Here is a 24,769-nt window from a genome sequence, read left to right as displayed (position 1 = left end):
AAAGAAAAGAATCTCATTAAATTATATTTTTTTGTTTGAGACATTTATAAAAGTCAAAATTAAACAAGTTTTTAACATATCAATAATGGACTAATTGAAAAATGTTAACTAAACTCCACTGAGAAAAGACATAAATAGAAGACATTTATTAGGAGTATGTGTGTTTTTAAAGATTTGATAAATCTCCTAAAATCGAGCTGGATAAAATAATCTAAGTCAGTGAATAGGTTATGTTTCACATAAACATTGGAATTAAAGCATAGCCATCTACCGACAATACTTGCCAAAGAAATATTTAGTACCTGTTACTAAATATTATTTGATGAAAATAAATATTTACTTTCATGTAATAAAGCTTTTTTCATAGAAAGTAATCATTTATTAAACTATAACAAATAATATTGTTGGGTAGAAAATATTTGTTTCTTCCAAATAAATGAATAAAAATTTTGTTACTAAATCAATTGAGTACTCCGTACTAAATACTCCGTACTAAATACTTCTATCAATGTTCATATCATATGACATTTCAAGCGGAACAAATTCACTCAACAAAATATTTATTAACTGTTGATAAATATTTGTTAACTATTAATAAATGTACTTTCCTCCCAAATAAATATTTATTAAATGTTAAAAAATATTCATTAAAATTTAATAAATTAAATAATTTTCTTCAAATAAATTAAATTATTAATAGTTAGTAAATCCTTCTATCAATGTATAAATTTGAGTTTAAAATAAAAATTTTTAATTTTAAAATCCCAAAATGAAAGTAGAAACTAAATTTAAAGTGTAAATTATAATTACAATAGTTACTTATCATTAAAAAAAAACAAGTGTGACATCTGACACAGATTATAACTTTTTCTACTAGCGTGTACGTTGTGAAAACATCGTTCAGAGGAGGTATTTTTTATTTTTAATAGTACATTATTCTCTTGGTAATTAACAGTACTAATTTCGTGATGAGTGATCATTAATTAACGGCGGGTGATTTCACGTACACAAAACCCACGTGAGTAACATATATTAAGTCTGAGGAGCTTTAAGATTCTAGTAAATATAAATACACATTATATAGAAGTAAGAGCACGTACACAATAGCCTCCCACTATTAATTGTTGCAAGTCTGGAGTCTACTGTAAGCACATGGATCCAGTCGGAGAATAACTAAGTGCGGGTTATGCTAATGAGAATTAATGAGTAATGAGTAATGAAAGGAGATGGAATAAAATAATTCAAAATTAAAATGCTAATATGTGTGCATATGATGTATGAAGTATCAAGTATTAAGTATTAATATGAGATGTAAGAAGGATTATTAAATATCAGACCTATGAATTATTGACGTATCACATGTTCTCATCAATATATGATGCACAGGCGAGCTTGACTTGTATTATGCTTTTAAAACACCGCTCCCATCATCAACTATTCTTTTTTCATTCATTATTATTATTATTATTATTATTATTATTATTATTATTATTATTATTATTATATATATATGTGTGTGTGTGTGTGTGTGTGTGTATTAGATATTATTATTCTGTCTTTATTCACACGCCTAAGCAATAATCAAATTCAATTAAAATTTTCAAGTACATTTTTTGACTTTTTATATTGTTAATAATTTTATTATTATTTTTAATTAATAGTAAAAAATTAATTTAATATTTTTCATCAAAAAAATTATTTTTAAGTGAATAAAAAATTTATTTTAACTAAATAAGATTTAAAATTTTTAAATATTTAAGTACTTAGGCTGCATTAGAAAATACTCTATCTTTAGATACATAATTATGAAATTACCTTGTATCTTGAGAAATATTGATATTTTTAAAGATATAAGTTCATCCTAATGTTGCACTCATCAAGAGCTTTCATTTGAGTACCCACATCAATTTTTCATATATTTATATATATTATATATATGTATATATGAAAAATATATCAAAAATGCATGTGGGTACTCAAATGAAAGCTCTTGAAGAGGATATCATCGGGATGAGTTTATATCTTTAAAAACGTCAATATTAAAGAAAGTACAGTGCAATTTAATAAAATTCATTATTTAATAAAGCAAAATTTCATTTTTTGCAAGGTTTCTAGTTAAAAATTAATCAGGTAGCAATAAAATAAAAAATACAAATTTTCCCTTAGAATTATTTATGATTTAATTTTCCAACCAATTAAAACTTTTTAGTTTTTTTCAATCAAAGTCGCAAAAAAATAGACCAAAATTTTGAAGGTTGATATCAGGGTGGTGTATGTTCACAGACCTCTCGCCTTTGGGTGATAAGGGAGGAAGCCTGGTGGACGAGCTGGGAGGAGGAGGCGGCGGCTCCCTGAGAAACGGCAAGGGCAAGAAAATGCGTAAGCCCAGAACGATCTACAGCAGCCTGCAGCTCCAGCAGCTGAACAGGCGGTTCCAGAGGACGCAGTACCTCGCACTACCTGAGCGAGCGGAGCTGGCAGCCAGCCTAGGGTTGACGCAGACACAGGTGAGTCTTTTTAACATTGAACATTACAACCTCGCCCTATTCAAACATCAAATATTGCAAAAAGTCCGAGAAATTTGCAAAAATAAGCTATAGTAGGTAACAAGATCCCAAGCGGCAGCATCTGTCAGTGTTATCGGGACAAATGACTCGGTAAATCACCGATCCGGCACGCCCTGGACATCGGGATAGGGTTGCGCTGGCCAACAGTGTCCGGTGTTAGTTCAGGCCACTAACGACCGAGCTATAAATTTTCCCGGTCATCTGAGAGCCGTCTGGTTGCATGCAGCTTGTCTTTCACGCTCCTGCTCCCGTTTTACTTTCACATAAATTCCTAACAAAATCTCCGAGCCGCAAACTAAATAATTATCCTTAAATCCGATAATTTAACAACCTCAGCTTGAGTTTTATCCATTTTATTCACCTTATTTATTTTATCTATTTTATCCAAGAGCGAATTTTATTTTATTTATTAAGTTCCCGGTTCGGTGATAGTTTATAAGGCTCACTCCCGGACCGGATAATTTCATTAGCTCCCTGGGTATACTTATACTCCCTAGTCTATCGTTTAGCTGATAATTGACCCTCGTGGTATCGACAATTGCTTTAATAAATACATTTTTTTATTTTTTATCGATTCTTAGAATTTAAATTAAATTTTTTATGATTAAATTATAATTACCGGCTGAAATTAAAATTTTCTAATTATTTAATTTGCAAGAAAATTTTTCTTGGAATTTTTTTTATATCTTCAATATTTCTTTCAAAATTTTAAGTTTAAAAAATTGAGATTAACTAGCGACATCTAGCGCAGTGAGTTTAAAGTTTTAATCAATATGGCGGCTGCATCAGCGATCATATGATCCTTCAATTCCATATTTAAGTAAAAAATCTCAAAATTTCATTATTAAACTCCACAAAATTAATTTTTTTTTATATTTTAAGTTTGAGAAAATCGGTAGTGATTTTTTTAGAGTTTAAAATAATTTTTTAGAATGTATTTTATTTAAAATTGAAATTTTAAGGTTTTATTAATAAAAAATTAAATTTCAAACTAGAAATATATTTATTTTGGTATTTCCCGCCAGAATTTGAATTTCAAATTTTCTACAATATTTGAGTAAAAAATCTCAAAATTTGAATATAAAACTCCACAAAATTAATTAAATTTTTTATTTTAGGTTTAAGAAAATCGGTAATAAATTTTCTACAGTTCAAAATAATTTGTTAGAAAAATAATTTTTATTTAAAATCTAAATTTTAAGGTTTTATTTATAGAAAATTAAATTTCAAACATAAAATATATTTTTTTTAATATTTCCCGCCAGAATTTGAATTTTCAAATTTCTACGGCAAACTAGTGACATCTAGCGCTGTAAATTGAAAGTTTTTATCAATATGGCGGCTGTATCAGCGACCATATGATCCTGAACTTCCACATTTCACCTAAAAATCTCAAAATATTCCCTTCAAAACCTTCAAAACTAAAAAAATTTTGTATATTAACTTCGAGGACGTCGGCAGCGACTTTTTTAGCCTGAACAATTTTTTTTCTCAGTAGTCAGAAGTCATGAAGCCATTACATGATAATTAATTACATGGAATCGGACGTCTTATAAAATATTTTTTTTAATTGTCTATTATTAAGCTTACCCGGTAATTACGGGATAATTATATCTCTGCGCGAAAAGAAAATAAAAAAATTCATACATGATACATGTACGTATCCATTACACATCAACCCCTCATTGAGTTGAGATTTATTAAAAAAAAAATCGGATTTGTTTACAATTTAAAATCGATTTCTTGGGTTATAAACTAGGAAATGAGGAAATGAGGAGCATGCGTGCGTAGACATATCTCATAAATTTATATAAAATTTTGTCATCATATCAGGCTAAGAATCATTGGAGCGAATCAAGTAGCGTTATGCATGAGACAATAGTGAAATTGCAAGCCATTTACATGTCCATTTGTATTTTTATTCTTCCATGTATTGAGACTCAGTTGTATTTAGCTACTTTGTATAGAATATTTCGAGTAAATGGCGCACGGAATATTCGCACGAGATTGCACGCGACCCTCATGTGCAGCTATTCGAAACGTGTACGAGAAAAGACAATTTTAAGGTATTTCCGAGGCTACTTGGCATTCTTATGATAATATTAACGGCAATAATAATAACATATCTTTAAAAATTACTTTGAGTCTAACTTTTTTGCCAACGCTCTAAACTTTATCAAGTTATGTATACAATATTAATGCAGTTATAAATACCAGATATTACGTAATTGCGTGTCCGGTGATGTGGTACTTTGGTTAATTATTTCGTCCAAAAATATAACTTTTAGCAGAATGCTTCTGAGTAATTAGTATTATTTTTATTATCTTTAAATAATAATTAAAATTTATAATCAATAAGTTATTTTTATTATTGAAGAAAGGAAAAAAAATTAAAAGAAACCTTTTTTGTAGGAAATTTAATTTTCTATAAAGAAGATTTTTTTTCAATTTTTTCTTGTTTTTGAATTTTTGGTCAAAAAATGAGGCGTGCAATTAAAAAATAAAAATAATTTATTTATAATCTATATTATTAAGATAATAAGCAAAATTTTGTGGCCAATGTATTTATATGATAAAATGGGTTTTTATGGTTAAATTTAGTATATTTAGAAAGGTGACCTGGAGTTGTGCCTTTTTAAGGTTTCATATAATTCTCACCAATAGTCAATTTATGATGATAAATATTTAGGCTGCTCCCGAAAATGCTCTATCTCTAGATACATAATTAAGAAATGACTTTGTATCTTGTGAACTATTGACATTTTTAAAGATATAAGCTCATCCCGATGTTACACTCATCGTGACCTTTCATTTGAGTACCCACATCAATTTTTCATATATTTATATATATTATATATATGTATATATGAAAAATATTTCAAAAATACATGTGGGTACTCAAATGAAAGCTCTTGATGAGTGTAACATCGGGATGAGCTTATATCTTAAAAATATATATTATATATATGTATATATGAAAAATATATGAAAATGCATGTGGGTACTCAAATGAAAGCTCTTGATGAGTGTAACATCAGGATGAGCTTATATCTCTAAAATATATATTATATATATGTATATATGAAAAATATATAAAAAATGCATGTGGGTATTCAAATGAAAGCTCTTCATGAGTGTAACATCGGGATAAGCTTATATCTTTAAAAACGTCAATAATTAAGAAAGTACAGAGCAATTTAACAAAATTCATTATTTAATAAAGCAAAATTTTATTTATTGATAATTCACAAATCACGGCAGTCACATAGTGACTGCAAGGTTGCTAGTTGATTATTATTATTATTTTGGGTGAAATATAGAAGATATAAAAAAATGATAAAAGAGACCTTTTTTGTAAAAAATAAAATTTTCTACCAAAAAGGTCCTTATAAATTTTCTAATATTTTTTAATATTTAACTAAAATTGAAAATTGAACAAAAAATAAAAATGTAAGAAACAATTTTATCCCTTTTTGTTAAAAATAAAAAAATGAAAAATTAAGGTGACGTTAAAAAAAGGCTGATACTTCACGAAGCAAGAGCAAGAAGTCATACAAGATGATGATGGCAAAGTCCTGAGATTGAGGGAGAAAGCAACGGGGGTACACACATTATTTCAATGTTGGCAGTAATGCCTGTTATTAAGCGATGATAATGATTGGTATTATCGCGGGTAGGGAGCAGGACTGGTAGCAGCGGATATAAATCATCCGTTACTTCCTTCTCTATACTACATACTCCTATATGTATACATATAAATATATGATACTTACATACATATATCGTCTCTGTGCTCGCGGTCTCAAGGCGTACACAGCACCTTTGTGCTTGTGCATTAAACCGATCTCGGTATCTACAACTATACACGTCCTATCCTTCCTCCAGTAGGATACCATCTCATATGTATATATATCTATATATACAGTCGAATACACGCATTTTAACATGCCAAGAAGCTGTAAATAACCTACAAGTCGCCGTGAATTTGCCCTGGGCTCACAACGAGTCTCAGTCCGTGGTTTCGCTCCCAGACTTAACTTAAACTTTTTATTCCTGGCCATGCTTTGCTTTCCTTTCCTTTCTTACGTATTTGTTTTTTACCCCTAAGCAACGACATGCTACTTTTTACTTCAGCTTCATTCGCGTGTCTGCATACGCTGCTAATATAATTCAAAAAATAACTTTCATCCCCTTCAGCTTAGACGGACGTTTTCATTTTTTAAAGATTTTTTTTTCGTTTCGAAGATTGTCTTGTTTACTTTTTGACACGTTAATATTTTTTTTTTAAGATAAAATAATTTATATTAGCAACCTTGCAGTCACTGTGTGACTGCCGTGACTTGTGAGCTGTAAATAAATAAAATTTTGTTTTATTAAATCATGAATTTTGTTAAATTGCACTGTACTTTCTTAAATATTGACGTTTTTGAAGATATAAGCTCATCCCGATGTTACACTCATCAAGAGCTTTCATTTGGGTACCCACATGCATTTTTGATATATTTTTCATATATTCATATATATATTATATATTTTAAAGATATAAGCTCATTTTGATGTTACACTCATCAAGAGCTTTCATTTCAGTACCTACATGCATTTTTGATATATTTTTCATATATACATATATATAATATATATAAATATATGAAGAATTGATGTGGGTACTCAAATGAAAGGTCTCGATGAGTGTAACATCGGGATGAGCTTATATCTTTAAAAATGTCAATATTACACAAGATACAAGATAATTTCTTAATTATGTATCTTGAGAACTATTGACATTTTTAAAGATATAAGCTCATCCCGATGTTACACTCATCAAGATCTTTCATTTGAGTACCCACATGCATTTTTGATATATTTGTCATATATACATATATATATAATATATATAAATATATGAAAAATTGATGTGGGTACTCAAGTGAAAGGTCTCGATGAGTATAATGTCAGGGTGAGCTTATATCTTTAAAAATGTCAATAGTCGATAAGATACAATGTCGTTTCTTAATTATTGACATTTTTTAAGATATAAACTCATTTCGATGTTACACTCATCAAGAGCTTTCATTTGAGTGCCCACATGCATTTTTGATATATTTTTCATATTCACATATATATAATATATAATATATATTAATATATGAAAAAATTGATGTGGGTACTTAAATGAAAGGTCTCGATGAGTGTAATGTCGGAATAAGCTTATATCTTTAAAAAAATAATTAATTAATTATAATTATAATAAAAGTCGATTAATATGTAAATTGTTATTATTTTAGACGAAATATTGACGAAATACATAAAAATGATTAGAAACCTTTTTTGTAGAAAATTGAATTGTATTTTTTATATCGTTGATATTTTAGCCACAATATTAATTTAAATAAAAAAATAAATTATTATTATGAATAATTACAATAATACTAAATTTATTGAATTTAATCAATCCTAAAAAAGGAATGAATAATAATTTTCTTACAATCTGAAATAACTAAAACGTTTTTACAGTAAAATAAAAATAAAAATAAAATATGTGAATTGAATTATGTATTATATTAAAGCAGAATAGTATTCGGGGATGGAACGTTTTACCGCTAAGGGTAATAAAAAAAACTTCCCACGATTGCATTTAAAATGAATATGTATGTTGTGTTCTTGTCGGGAATTTAATGCACGTAAAGAATTTCCGGCAAGTATCGATTGAGAGGCAACCCAATCGATGAGTCGTTTATTTAAATTCTCCGGTCCAGTTCTGTCGTCGACGCGAGCATCACGCGGAAAGAGTAATTACCGATCGCCTTTATGAGTATAATAAATAAATTAAATGAGCATTTACATCTACATCTCCATACTAAGCGTAATATGGATATATTATTGCTGAGAATAAGAAATAAGATTTCGCCCGTGAGACACATCCACACGTACGCTGAGAATTCAAGCAAAACACATCCGATGTGTATTCCGGACTGGACCAGCTCCAAGGACCTTTTAAAGCCCTTTTCGTTTTTTTTTTTATCATCTCTTCACTCGCGAGATTTATTTCAGTGTCCGTCTTTGTGTTTCGGGTTACCTCGCTTGACATCGTTGATTTATTTTTAATTTATAAACTACCGCCGAAATTTGAATTATATTTACGAAGAAAAAAATTATCTTGAACTGAGAAAATTCGAAGGATGAAAGCCGATTTTAATGCTTCAATAATATTTTTTCTTTCTTTCTAAATTCTCGCTTCAAAATCTATTAATGCTTGCTTCAAAAGTATGTTTTTAACTCAATATAATCTAATTCTCAAACCAACAAACATATTTTATTGGGATAAATAAAAATTAAAACACTAGAAGGCGCGTCAGAAAACAACAGCCGTACACTGATAGAAGGATTTAGTAACAACATTTTTATTCATTTATTTGGGAGAAACAAATATTTTGTACCCATCAATATTATTTTTTACAGTTTAATAAATGATTTCTTTATATGAACAAAGCTTTATTACATGGAAATAAATTTTTATTTCCACCAAATAATATTTAGTAACAGGTACTAAATATTTCTTTAGCAAGTATTGTCGGTAGATGGCTATGCTTTAATTCCAATGTTTATCTGACACATAACCTATTCACTGACTTAGATTATTTTATTCAGCTCGATTTTGGGAGATTTATCTTCTATTATTGATATGTTAAAAACTTGTTTAATTTTAAATTTTATAAATGTCTCAAACAAAAAAATATAATTTAATGAGATTCTTTTCTTTATAATATCTTATATTTTTACTTAAAATTATTTATTTTAATTACTTTGATTTATTTTAAGTTAAAAAGTTAGGTTACACGCTAAAATTAGTTACAAAATTAATTTCTTTGATACCAATAAACGATTTATTAAGTAGCAATAAATAATTTGTTAAATACTACTAAATATTTATGTGGTAGAACTAAATAGGCTTTAATAAATGATTTAGTATTTATTACTAAATATTTGGTAATGAAAGGCTTGTTACTAAATTATTTAGTATCTGTTGCTAAATCTTATTAAATAAAACTAAATCCTTCTATCAGTGTATTACTGATGACACTTGTCATTTCTTTTCGGTTAGTTGTAAGTTTTAATCCTTTACGTCAGAAGACCGTCTTCGTGGTTAATTATTATTGCAATGCATAAATAAATAATATTTTTATTAGAACAAAATCCAATATAATTAATAACTACTAGGTTTAGAGATTTATCCAACTAACGTATGCAATTAAAGATTTTTATTTACTAGATGATCTTAAAGTGTCTGTCGTTAATTATTTAGTCATTAAATATTAAAGATAAATTTTCTAAATTGATAAATTTAGAAATAAAATTTCAGAGAAAAGTTCTCTTGATTAAAAAATTGATAAAAATAATTGAAAATTTGAATAATAAAATTTTTGCACGACTCATGATGCGAAGCATCAGAGAGTGCTTTACGATCGAAAAATTTTTTTCGCCTCATTTTAGCAACTATTTCTAGTATTATAGCCTTGTTATTTCACGGAATCAAGATATTTTGCATACTATTGTCGAGATAATTTAATGGAGATTAATTCCATACTTTCTAAAAATTGATTTTCTGCAATACAAACGGAAAAAAACATCAAAATAGGTCAAAAAACTTTCCTGTCCGTCATGTATGAAACCCCGGAAACACTGTAACTTGTGAAAAAATCAATTATTGGAGTTAAATTTTTTTTTTTTTAAAATTCTAATCGACGATTGTAGGTCACTGAATGCGAATGGTTAATTAATTCAGTGTCGTTTAATTACAACTAATAAAAAACGAAAACTACAAGACTGTATATCTATATATATCCATGTAAAATTAACATAGATGGTGATATATCTATATCTATAGATATTATGTACATTTTATTCCACCAGGGGCGCTTGTGCAGTACCTTCCTACTACAGCTGTTTCATCGGCAATTAATTTTGAACGACTTAAGTTTTTTTTTTATATTTTATAATTAAATGAGCATTATGAGTCGTGCACTTTTGGATTTTCCAAACTTTTTGTTAAAACACAAAATATTTATAAGAGGTCCTTGGATGACACGTGCCTGAAAACTGGCACGCAATAACTGTTTGATATTTTTCAACAAGAAGTGTCGGACGAAGAAGACAAGGAAGAAGAATAAGAATAAGAAGAGGGTGAAGTGAACTTTTATTTTGGGCCTGATAAAAACTCCGGAGTCGGGGGAGAAATTCGGCGAGGTCTCAAGAATTTTTTAATTAGGATTCGCCATAAAATTAATTATTAATTTTATTTTGGACAGTGAAGAGTGAAGAGTAGTCCCTTTGATGATAAAGAAATAGTAATGGACAATGGATAATAGAAAATTAATGAAGTGGAGTAAATAAAGGAAATAAAAAACGGTAATTTTCATGAGAGATCGGTCTTTTTAAAGGAGGCAAGGATTTACCGGCGAAATGTTGAATTTATTAGATCGCGATAGGCGTGGGCGTTCCACGGCTGGCTCTCACCCCCTTGCTCGGCTCAGCCCTGGCTACCCTCAACTCCACTCAGAGCTTACACGTACGGCTCACATACATTAATACACAAAACGCGATACCGTTATATTATGTATACGAGTGATGTGAAGAGGCTCTATCGCGGCCGCGCCCAACCCCCTTTCTCCATCCCGGTCTCTTTCCCTTCATATAAACCTCCTTTTCGCGTTTCGAAACGATAGCCACCAAGAGTAAGAGTCGACTCTGCCCCGAGAGCCCTTTTGAATCGTTCTAGGAATCGGAAGGACTTATATCGAAACGATCATCGGACTCGCTTGATTTATTACGTTAATTCGTCAGACGTTCCACCTTGAATTTTTTAAAAATTACTATTTATAAATCGATTAAATACTTCAATTACTTTTTTTTTATTAATTTTTACTTCATATATATTTTTGTTTTTCAAAAAAATCATTATAATTATTAATATTACTAGCAACTGGCAGTCACTATGTGACTGCCGTGATCATGAACTATACAAATTTAAATTTTGCTTTATTAAATAATGAATTTTGTTAAATTGCACTGTACTTTCTTAAATACTGACGTTTTTAAATATACAAGCTCATCCCGATGTTACACTCATCAAGAGCTTTCATTTGAGTACTCACATGCATTTTTGATATATTTTTCATATATACATATATATAAATATATAAATATATGAAAAATTGATGTAGGTACTCAAATGAAAGGTCTCGATGAGCGTAATATCAGAATGAGCTTATATCTTTAAAAATTTCAATTGTTCTCAAGATACAAAGTCATTTCTTAATTATGTATCTTGAGAACTATTGAAGTTTTTAAAGATATAAGCTCATCCCGATGTTACACTCATCAAGAGCTTTCATTTGAGTACCCACATGCATTTTTGATATATTTTTCATATATACATATATATATATAATTAATATAATATATATATATATAAATATATGAAAAAATGATGTTGGAACTTAAATGAAAGGTCTTAATGAGTGTAACATCGGGATGAGCTTATATCTTTAAATTTGTCAATTGTTCTCAAGATACAAGGTCATTTCTTAATTATGTATCTTGAGAACTACTGAAGTTTTTAAAGATATAAGCTCATCCCGATGTTACACTCATCAAGAGCTTTCATTTGAGTACCCACATGCATTTTTGATATATTTTTCATATGTACATATATATAAATATATGAAAAATTGATGTGGGTACTTAAATGAAAGGTCTCAATGAGTGTAACATCGGGATGAGCTTATATCTTTAAATTTGTCAATTGTTCTCAAGATACAAGGTCATTTCTTAATTATGTATCTTGAGAACTATTGAAGTTTTTAAAGATATAAGCTTATCTCGATGTTACAGTCATCAAGAGCTTTCATTTGAGTACCCACATGCATTTTGATATATTTTTCATATGTACATATATATATATATATATATATATATATATATATATATATATATATATATATGAAAAATTGATGTGGGTACTTATATGAAAGGTCTCGATGAGCTTATATGTTTGAAAATGTCAATAATTCACAAGATATAAGGTCATTTTTTAATTATGTATCTAGAGATAGAGCATTTGTTAGCAGTTAACAAATAATCATTAACCATTAATAAATATTTATTAACAGTTAATAAAGCTTATTAAATATAAACAGGTCCTTCTATCATTGTATTAATAAAATTTTCCAAGTCAAAAAAAGCGAAAACTTATACAGCTGAAGGGGTTAGCGAACTCGTTGATCTCTCCAGTGTGAAACAAAAACGCGGGAATTCTTCGAAATTAACAATTATAGGAATCCGTGGGCACGAGCTGTTGAGCCGGAGAAGAGACTCTCAAGGGAGAGTTTCTTCATGGGGTGTTTCTTGACTGTTAGCCTCTGCTCGCGGTCGCGGTCGTTTGAAGTCAGGCGTCTGTTTTCTTGCCTGGTGAAGAGAAACAGACCAACTGAGAATTTAATCCGTCTCTTTCTACTTCTTCTCTCCAGGTATTTCGTTTGTCCAAAGCGACTCCCCCTTCTTTATTGTCTCATCTCACTCTGTTTAATCTCTCGGATTTCTCCCTCTCGCATTGTTGCTGCATCGCTCAGCCCCTTCGGTTCATGCTGAATCCAACGCGACTTTTCCCCGCGGTTTTTTACCCATCCACTCATTCTACTTATATTATGCATTACGCCTTTAAATTACATTTTTAGTATCTTCTCTACTTCTCCCTTGAGTGATCATAAGTCTCAAGTATTCAAATTAAACTTATTTCTTTATTTATTCAAACTATTTTTTACTTTTAATTATCTTCTTAAGTTTATAAATTTTTATTTGCAAGGATATGCTGTGAATATTCTCGAAATGACAAATTGGTCTTTTAGACGATAAATTATTTTTAGTTTTGGATATTGACGTCTCTATAATCGGAATAAAAATTTTATTCAACCGAATAAATATCTAATTAGTCAATCAACAATACAATTATCAGTTTATTTAATAAAGAAAATTACTAAACAAACGATTTTTAATAAATTATTATTATTTTATCAACTAACAAATTATCGAAAAAATATTATAAACTTAAAAGATTAACTGATCAACGATCCATTTAATGAGATTAATTATTAGTCTATTGGTTTAATAGTTTTGTTCGGTTAGGCATGTCTAAAAAAGGTCTCGCCATTTATTGGTATAGATATAAATTATTTAGAGGACTTGTTATTCAAAAATATAAATACTATTATGAAAAGTTAGTTAGTTTGGTTGGTTAAATTTCACCCTGATATTTAAAATAAACTTTTTTAATTATTTATCATTTTTACTTTATTTAATATTAAATAAAATATTATTGAATAAATAAATGTTGATTAAAATAAATCATAAATAAATTCCTGAATTTTTATTTTCATTTTCCGGAAATGAAAATCGAAAATAATTTATAATTTATAAAATTACCAAGCCAAAAAAAGATTACAATTGAGCAATTGAGGATGTAGTACATCCTCAAATTTTCTTCAAAACTCCTTGCATTTTTTTTCATAAATTTTATCTAGATTTATTTACTAGTTTCTTCAGTTAGGCCTTAAAAAAATTCTTCATTTATTAGAATAAACAAAAACAAGTTATAAAATTTGCAAAATTAAATATCAACAATTAAATAATATTAGAAAATCTTTAGTTAAAATTCACCCTGATATTCAAAATAAACTCAAATTATTTATCATTTGTATTTTATTTAATATTAAATCAAATATTATTGAATAAATAAATGGTTAAAATAAATAATAAACCCCTGAATTTTTATTTTCATTTTCCGTAAATGAAAATCGAAAATAATTTACAATTTATAAAATTACCAAGCCAAAAAAAGATTAAAATTGTGCAATTGAGGATTTATTACATAAAATTTCCTTTAAAACTTCTGCATCTTTTTTTACAAATTTTATCTATATTTATTTACTAGTTTCTTGAGTAAGTTCTTAAAAAACTTGTTTATTTATTAGCATATACAAAAACACGTTATAAAATTTGCAAAATTGAAAATCAATAAATAAATAATATTACAAAAAGTTAATTAGTTTAATTGGTTAAATTTCACCCTTTTTAAAATTATTTATCATTTTTATTTTAATCAAAATTAAACAAAATTCTTATTAAGAAAATAAATGTCGATTAAAATAAATAAAAAACCCGTGAATTTTTATTTTTATTTTCCATTAATGAAAATCAAAAACAATTTATAAAATTATTTTCTAAGCCAAAAAAAGACTCTAATTGAGGCTTCATTACATCCTAAAGTTTTCTTTAAAAACTTCTGCCTCTTTTGTTACAAATTTGATCTATATTTATTTATTTATTAATTTTTTTATTTATTAGCATAGACAAAAACAAGTTATAAAATTTGCGAAATTAAAAATTAACAAATAAATAAATTATTTATCATTTTTATTTTATTCAAAATTAAATAAAAAAATTATTGATTAAAATAAATCTCTGAATTTTTATTTTCATTTTCCATAAATAAAAATCGAAAATAATTTTTAATTTATAAAATTACAAGCCAAAAAAAAATTACAATTGTGCAATTGAGGATTTATTACCTAAAATTTTCTTCAAAACCCCCAGCATTTTTTTTCACAAATTTTATCTAAATTTATTTACTAGTTTCTCGAGTAAGTCCTTAAAAAATTTTTTTTTTTACATAATATTTTTTCATCAATTTAAAAAAATTTCCAGCAAGCCATCAATCAAACCTCAGCATATATTTTCCTTGTAGAGAAACCCCTGAAGTATATCTTGTCAACCAAGATTTATTATTAAAATATTATCAATCCGTAGCTTGTTACCGCTCTAAGCCTGTAACTAAAACCGCGATCGGCCTTTGGTTAATTTAGTATTCAGCTTACGCTTGCGCCAGTTGTCAACGCTGACACATCGTCCGTCAACCGATTCCTTCAACATAACACGCAGGTATACAGTATATATAAATAAAACTAAAAAATAAAAATAAAAGATAGATATCTGGTGTATAGAAACAGAGTCGCAGTGGTCGGCAAAAACGACCGGCTGGCAAATAAAAAACCCATAAAAGAAACGATACATGTCGATGGGGACGTGAAGGATGCCTCGGCTCGGCAGTTTCTGTTGTTGTTTCTGTTTTCTCCAGCCGCGGAAAGAACGTCTCAATTGGTATGCCTTCAATACTCCACCAGTACGACGTCTTATTTCAATTGGCGCTCAACTTTTATTTATCTCCTTTTATTTTTCCATATTCTCGAAGCTCGACGTCCGATTTTTTATCGGTATTTTTTTGGGGTGTTTTTAATGAATTTCTAAGGCCGAGAAAAAGGATTTGTACTGGTTCGTTGAAAGCAATGTAAAGTGTTGATGCTTACCTACTATCCGTCTAAAAGAAGGTGGAGGTTTTTCGAGTGGATCGCCTTGGACGAGAGGCGCCCCGCCCACCGTCTCGTCCACTCTCTTTTTCGTTTCTCTTTACATTACTTATTCTTGTTCTTGTTCTTGTTCTCAGACAAACCCTTCCTAAATATTTTGCCATCAAAGTATTATTTCGAACATGCAATTCTAAAATTTTCACTCGAAATTTATCATTCATCATTTATTTTTTCTGAACAAATAAAAATTTCCAAAAAAAACTGAAAAAAATTATAATTAAAGTTCCTGTGGAAAAAAATTTATTGCAATCTAAAATATCAATATAATAAAAATAACTATTTTCATCTTTCGACGTACAATTCTCCAAAGTTCACAGGTAGCAGGGCAATAGTTATAGCAAAGAATCGGTACTGGCAATCAAAAAAAGAGCCTCGAATCTTAGTCTATTCATAGACTAATTCTTCTATCCCACAGGGGGAGATCCAGCTTCCTTTTCACTGTTTTTTCACCGCTATAAATCCCTCACAACCGAATTCGTATCGTGTTACATTTGTGAGGTTTGTTATTGTTCTCAAGACTGAGAAGTATTATTTGGTTTTTACTAAATAGCCTTCATCTCAGTATTTGGATGGGGAGCTAACGAACCCGTCCAAATAATAAATTAAACTATTAACGGGTGACGAAACTTCGTTTGCTAACTCATTTCATCATTAGTTTTGTAATTGATTTATTGTTTTGCCTTCAGAACTCTTAAAAGTTCACTTTGGTGCTCTAATTCACTCACATTTGCCCAAAATTTTCTTCCAAATTGTTCTAACAGCTTCCTTGAAGTGAATTTTACTCAAATTTCCCATTTTAGCCTCGCCATAAACAACTACATGCGAGAAGATTTTCCTACCATGCGCCACCTAGCGGATAATCCAGAAACTAAACTCAATTTCAGCCTTTAAATTCATCATAAAACTCATTAAAGAGTTTCATGTTATTTTTTTGACCAAAAAAAAAAACAAACGACGCGACACATAAATAAAAGTCATAAAATTTAATTAATTATCTCATTTTATCATGAATTTTATGATAAATTCATAATTTAGCCTTTGAAACTCTTTAAAATTCAAGTTAAAGACAAAAACCACTTATATTTCCCATTTTAGCCTCATTTTAACTGACTACATGCGAGAAGATTTTTCAACTATGCTCCGCCTAGCGGAAAATCCAAGAACTAAACTCAATTTTAGCTTTTAAATTCACTATAAGATTTATTAAAGAGTTTCATGTTCTTTTTTTGACTAAAAAACGAAACAATAAGGAAGATATTAAAATAAAGGTCATCAAATTTGTATTTATTATCTCATTTTATCATCAATTCTATGATAAATTCATGATTTAGCCTTTAAAACTCTTGAAACTTCAAGTAAGAGATAAAAATCCCTTATATTTCCTATTTTAGCCTCACTCTAACTGACTACTTGCGAGAAGATTTTTCTACCATGCGCCACCTAGCGAAAAATCCAAAAACTAAACTTAATTCCAGCCTCTAAATTCACTGTATAACTTAATCGAAAGTTTAATACACTCTTTCTAATGAAGAAAAAAAAAAAAAAAAAAAAAAAGGCGTAACATGAAAGTGTGAGGTCGCGAAAGTTCGCGAGTTTTAAATCTCTCCGGCACTTAAAAATCAACCTCATAAATTTATAGACTATATAATATATAACTCTTTTATTCCTGCCGCCTCGATAGTTACCTTCTGAATTCTCATTACATTCAACCATTGAGAGTTCTTGTAGATCATAACATTTCATAGCTCGAGTATTTTAAAAAGACATGAAAACATCTCTCGACACTCCATAATCCATGTGTTGTCAGTTTCGCGAGATCGGTTGCATTTCTCGTTTATATACTTGCAAGTTACCAACACCAACACCAACACCGTCTTATACAAACCAGCACACAAATATTTATACATATACATATATATTTATAAGACTAAGATAGTAACTCGGTGGATCGATGGGAAAGTATCTTCTCACCGACTTTACGAGACTCTCTTACCCGTTTTCGTAGCCGTGATATTTTTCTTCCTATCGTGCGAAACATTCCACATAAAATTCTTAACATTCTTACAAATACATCCACATACACTGCTTACCCCATTCACTCCTTTTTGCTAGGGAGCTCGAGCTCCAACTCTGCTTCTGATTCCGTTCGGCAGCGCTTTATTTATTTATCCAATCCAAGTAATAACGACATACGATCCAATATGTGTTCTGTTTCTCCCTCTCCTCCTATTTCTTCTTTGCACATTCAATTTACTATTATAAATACATTAAGTATATATCAATTGGTATTTTTCTTGAGCTCTCCGACCAAGACGACAAACGATCATTTAAACTGCCATTATGCTATATAATACAAACAAAAATACAGATACACAAACACAACCGGGGATTTATCACCACTCCTTTTTCCGTTTACTCTTCTTTTGTGTCCCCACAGTTGCTTTTTTTTTGTTTAGCTTAGTCTATTTTATTTTTTACTTTATTGTGTTTAGCCACAAGTGACTCGTGAAAGCACATTTTTAATCAAACAATTTTATTATGTCTTTAAATTTAATCATCCGTGGCCTTTTTTTAAGTCTGACAAGAATATTAGTACTCCAACAACCTTATTTTCATTTTTTCGGAAATTAGTTCAAAAAAATCCGCTAGATGGCGTCTTGTCGATAGTTTCTCGCATGTAGAATTCTAAGGCTCCTAAAATTCGCAGTTTCAGAATTTTTAAACCAAAAAAAATTATATTTTCACCTAAAGAACAATTTTAAAATCATAAATCTTCAATTTTGATTTAAATAAATTATTTTTATTTGAATTACTATTATTTATTTAGCTATTTGAAAAGAAATTATTCCATTTAAAAAATATTGAATTTAAAGCTTTACATATTGTGTTAGCAGATCTTGTAATAGCTAAGTACAAATAGTATTTTTTTAGAGAGCGGTTAGATCAGGGTTCGAATCCGGTCTAGGGTAAAATTTCAATTATTATTAATTTTTTAAAAAATTAATATTCTTAATTTAAAAATTTAATGTTTAAATTTAAAAAAAATCATTTTGTCAATTAAAAACTATTTTAATTTTTAATAAAAAATTTTTTTACTCTAATTTAACGATAAATTATTTTTTAATGTTAAATTTATTTTTTTTAGTCAAGTTTTTTATAATTATTAAAAATTACTAAATCTTTTTTTACAATTATTAAAAATTCATCATTTTTTTCACTAAAATTATTAAAAATAATTTTTAATAAAATATAAAATACTAATTAATAAAAAGACCTTTTTTAAATTCATGGATAAAAAATAAATTCAACACTTAATCCGCTAGATGGCGTTTTCCCACAAGTACAACCACCTGTCCGTCCAGTATCGTAAAAAAAAAGATAAAAATAGAAATGCCTTGAAATGACATGTGGCCTGAGATTAAAAATAAAACAAACAAACAAACAACAGTTTACGAATAGAATAAACTCTTAATAACCGGCAGAAAGATCCAAGGTATCTATTAAGTACCAGAGAAAATAAAAGCAAGAAGTTAATTGACTATTCCGTAGGGACACCCTACGACCCGCTTTTTTTTTTTTTTTTATCTACGAGCCGTCCAGTTCATTCATAAAAAATCCAATAAATAAACAAAGCGAAAAAGTAAACTTTTAATGAAAGAAGAAAGAGAGCAGGCGGCAGTAGCCGAAGACATACGGCGGCTGGGAGAAATAATGACAGGCCCGGCACATTATATCGGGGCCCTCTCCCCAACCCAGGAACTTTTCGTCCGTCCGTCTGTCTGTCGTCGACGTGAGCTTGATCCGGAAGCGACCACGAAAACATTTTCCACGATCCATCCCGATGTGTGTTATTTATTATTATTATTTATTAGCTCTGCCTCTACCTGTGCAATAAAACTACCTGTAGCCTCAAACAGGAACAGAACAGTCTAGCTGCGCACCACCCACCCTCTTTCCTGCGTTTGCTCGTCGATGCGTGGCGAACAAATAACTTTTACCTTGAACCCCAAACCCAAAAGTTGGAAGCTTCAAGTTGGATTAACGATTCTTGAGCATATGGCCCGTTTTAACCAACATCAGGCGCTCGCGAAAATATTCTGTCTATATATATATGTATATAATCGTTTGTCGTTTGGTTGGTCAATACTATCCTCGTGAATTCATAAATATGACATTTAGCCAGTTAGTTCTGTTTCTGTTGACTTTTTTACTTGTCGAGTATAATAATCACTACTTTCGTGTCTTTTAAGGGCTTACTATATATATATATATATATATATATATATATATATATATATATATATATATATATATATATATATATATATATATATATGTCTCGGGTCTATGTAGTATGAGGCACAGTACTTGCGTGGTTAAGCAATAAAACATAAAACATAACTATTGTGTGTTTTAATCTTAAAAATAAAGTTGTCGCAGAAGTTTTCCTTTTGGCAAAAGTACGACGATAAGTTAACTTTGTTATAATTTAATACTCCGCCCCGGTATTAGTATGATTTAGTGTTATCATTATCATGCGATTGCAATTGCAATGGTTTATTTTATTTGATATGATTTTTTTTTATTTGAATTTTAGTATTAGATTTTTTTATGGATAAAATTAATTTAGTAAAATTTTGATGTAAGTATTCCAAATAAACCAGTAAAATTTTTTTTGCCATATATGACCATATTTGACCATATATATGGCCAATGTATGGCTAGATGTCCATATCTGTGGCCATTATATGGCCAAATGAAATTTTTATATTTCCGAAAAAAGTCATATATGGCTTCATATGGCCATCATATGGCATGATACAATTTTTATATTTACTAATAAAGTTATAAATGGCTTCATATAACAATATATGGCCATATACATGACCATTGTATGGCCATATATATGGTCATTATATGAATATCTATCTCCCTATCTATCTATGGCCATTATATGGCCTGATAAAATTTTTATATTTCCTAAAAAAGTCATATATGGCTTCATATGGCCATATATATGGCCATCATATGACATGATATAATTTTTATATTTCCTAATAAAGTCATAAATGGCTTCATATTACAATATATGGCCATATACATGACAATTGTATGTCCATATATGGCTATCTTTGTCCATATCTATCTATGGCTATTATATGGCTTGATAAAATTGTTATATTTTCTAAAAAAGTCATATATGGCCATATGATGACATGATATCATTTTTATATTTCTTAATAAACTCATAAATGGCTTCATATAACCAGATATGCCCATATACATGATCATTGTGTGGCCATATATATGGCCTGATATAATTTTTATATTACCTAAAAAGTCATATATGGGTTGATATGGCCATATATGGCATTATAAAAATTTTGTTTTTCATCAAAATTAACTATGTGAATAATATTATTAATTAAAAAAAAAATTTGAACAAGTTTTAATAGAAGAAAAATAAAAACTGTGGGTGGACTTAAAGGAGGGTTCAAAAAGCTGGTACTCAGGCAAATAAAGAAAAAGGTGAGCAGAGTTGAGTTGACTATTCCCATCAAGCTTGAAGCATCAAACATAAAGCATCAAGCCTCTTAGACCTTAACTCGGCGAGTGAGTGTTGAGCAGCGCTAATTGACCTCGGGGGCCCGACTGACCCGGCGCACGTCCACGAGACACTGCACGAGCAGAGCTCTCATAACTCGCGAGGCGATTAAACTTGCCGTTAATATCGGTACGGCTCTGTCCTCCCCCGCGCTCCGTCTTTATTTATTCTCATTTTAAACTCTTACATGATACTGACTCTATACAATATACAATATTATATATACAATATACAATATAGGATGTACGATACAACCTCTGCTCTTGAGTTTAGTTAGTGTTGTAGAGTAAGAGGTGCTTCGCTCAAATACAATCTTCCCTCTTTACTTGTCTGCCGCGTGTTTCACCCACACCTCATAACCCGCCGGGTAACCATGAATATTTATTACATGCGCCAATCCGTACTTTCATTACCCTCCCCCTCCCCTCCTTCTCCTTCTACTCACAATAACAGCAAAAATAAATATTTTTTTTTTTTTCAATGCGACTTGTCTTAATTTTTATATTAAAAATAATTTTTTGCTTAAATTAATATTTTTTCTATAAATAAATAAAATTTTGCTTTATTAGATAATAAATTTTGTTAAATTACACTGTACTTTCTTAAATATTGACATTTTTTAAGATATAAGCTCATCCCGGTGTTACACTCATCAAGAGCTTTCATTTGAGTACCCACATGCAAATTCGATATATTTATCATATATACATATATATAATATATATAAATATATGAAAAATTGATGTGGGTACTCAAATGAAAGGTCTTGATGAGTGTAACATAAGGATGAGCTTATATTTTTAAAAATATCAATAGTTCACAAGATACAAAGTCATTTCTTTATTAGGTTAAATTGCACTGTACTTTCTTAAATATTGACATTTTTTAAGAGATAAGCTCATCTTGATGTTACACTCATCAAGAGCTTTTATTTGAGTACCCACATGCATTTTTGATATATTTTTCATATATACATACATATAATATATATAAATATATAAAATATATGAAAAATTGATGTGGGTACTCAAATGAAAGGTCTTGATGAGAGTAACATCAAGATGAGCTTATATCTTTAAAAATGTTAATAGTTCACGAGATACAAGGTCAATCTCTTAATAATATAAACGATCCAAAGTGTCAAATGTTAAAAGTTTATATAAATGTTTATTTATCGACGATTAAAAAGGTAATGATAATAATACATGAGCATCGATCAAGATTAATTGATCATTCGGACGTTGACAGCGTGTACGATATGCGTGTAACCTTTATTTTAATTTCTTGGCTCAAGCTGGAGAACTTAATAACTTTTAGCTTTACATAATCGTCGGATGGGGATGCAGTTAAATATAAAGAAGAGACGAGAAGTTGAGAGGAGATATTCGAGAGTGGGCTGTTATATGCTGTACATGAGACACTCGACTGACGCGAATAGTCTGCACTTTATGCAGGGTGAGTGATGGGGTGCGCAAACCAATTAATTTATGCTAATAGGTTACCAGGTCGATGCTTCTCGTCTTAACCGCTCATATAAACTTATAAACATTATAAATATCAACTTTATTATTCTGATATATTTTTCTGCATTCATAAAAAAATTTTTTTCAAATTTGAAAAATTTTATTTTGGATAAAATATTGAAAATATTAAAAAAATAATAAGAAAACTTTTTTGTAGAAAATTAAATTTTCTACATAAAAATTTTTATCAATTTTTTTTATCTTTGATTCTTTAGCCAGAATTTTAAATTGAAAATAAATTTAATAAAAATTTTATTTTTTATAATTATTTTAATTTTTTAATAATTAAAAAATATTGTTTTAATTTTTAATGACATGTCATCACAGCGCCGATACATAAATTATTTAAAATGATTATTAAAGTACCTGTTAAAACGTCTATTTTATTTATTACCTTAATTTACAATCCCGTATCTTCACTTTAAAAAAAAAAAAAATAAATAAAATAAACTAGTCTCAGCGTAAAAATAGTCCAAAGTAATTAAAAGATCATAGCAATGTTCCGGGTAACACAGAAGTTAATTTTATTGTAACAAGATCCCTGATAAAAATGAATCCAATAAAAAAATGTTAAATTAGTAATTAAAGTTCAGTTGGATGAGGATGGGATGGAAGTACGGAGGTACGATGGTTTATGTACGAGTGCTGGATGCAACCCAGGTTCACGCGCGAGCGAATACAGTATGTACAGTATAAAGTATGTATGTGATAGAATTGTATATTGTACATAATGTTGAATTGTTGTATAGGTAGATGTACGATATGTACGATGTACTACTATATTATACTCATACAATGAATGACGTACCGAAGGCCACGGTGATGCCGCAATTCTTCATTCCTCAGTAGTCATTTGTATTTAAATATTCATTTTAATGCAAAAATACATTTTTATTTTACATTATTCCTATTTTATATCAGAAGTTGATACAAAGTTTGTAATTTATACATTTATTTACTTATTTATTTATTTACTATACAAATGTTCTGATAAAGATTTATTATATTTATGTAATAGTGAGATTGTTGTGACATTTATTTCTTTATTAATTCTTAAATGCTCAGCGGGGAATTTATTTATTGGCTTATTATAATTATTATTAGCTGCTTTTAATCCTGATTTATTGTTGAGATTAATAATTTTATTATTAAATAGATATTTTATGATTATTAAATTTTTATTAAAGAAATTAGACATTGACTAAATATAAAAAAAAATTAATGAATTGATTTATTAAAAAAATTCGATGAATTTTTTTTTATTTAGGCTGCATTCGAAAATTCTTTATCTCTAGATACATCATTAAGAAATGACCTTGTATTTTGTGAACTATTGACATTTTTAAAGATATAAGCTCATCTTGATGTTACATTCATCAAGACGTTTCATTTGAGTACCCACATCAATTTTTCATATATTTATATATATTATATATATGTACATATGAAAAATATATCAAAAATGCATGTGGGTACTCAAATGAAAGCTCTCGATGAGCGTAACATCGGGATGAGCTTATAACTTTAAAAATGTCAATAGTTCTCAAGATACATAATTAAGAAATGACCTTGTATCTTGAAAACAATTGACATTAT

The 24,769-nt window shown here is 28.9% G+C and overlaps 1 protein-coding gene across 5 annotated transcripts in view; it reads left to right on the top strand.

Moving 5' to 3' along the window:
* The window catches only part of LOC123262385 (homeotic protein distal-less), a 74,661-nt gene that overhangs the window by 12,552 nt on the left and 37,340 nt on the right, over positions 1–24,769 (top strand). For 3 of the 5 annotated variants that reach the window (XM_044724564.1, XM_044724567.1, XR_006508935.1), the window contains exon 2: positions 2,266–2,507. In XM_044724564.1, the coding sequence (XP_044580499.1) occupies positions 2,266–2,507 (242 nt within the window). The remainder of the gene's footprint in view (positions 1–2,265; positions 2,508–24,769) is intronic. The other 2 variants (XM_044724568.1, XM_044724565.1) reach the window with 1 other exon arrangement.

The sequence above is a fragment of the Cotesia glomerata genome, linkage group LG4, assembly GCF_020080835.1.
Source record: "Cotesia glomerata isolate CgM1 linkage group LG4, MPM_Cglom_v2.3, whole genome shotgun sequence".
In the NCBI taxonomy this organism is placed as follows: domain Eukaryota; kingdom Metazoa; phylum Arthropoda; class Insecta; order Hymenoptera; family Braconidae; genus Cotesia; species Cotesia glomerata.
The sequence above is the reverse complement of the archived record's forward strand: the minus strand, read 5'-3'. Positions and strand labels throughout refer to the sequence as shown.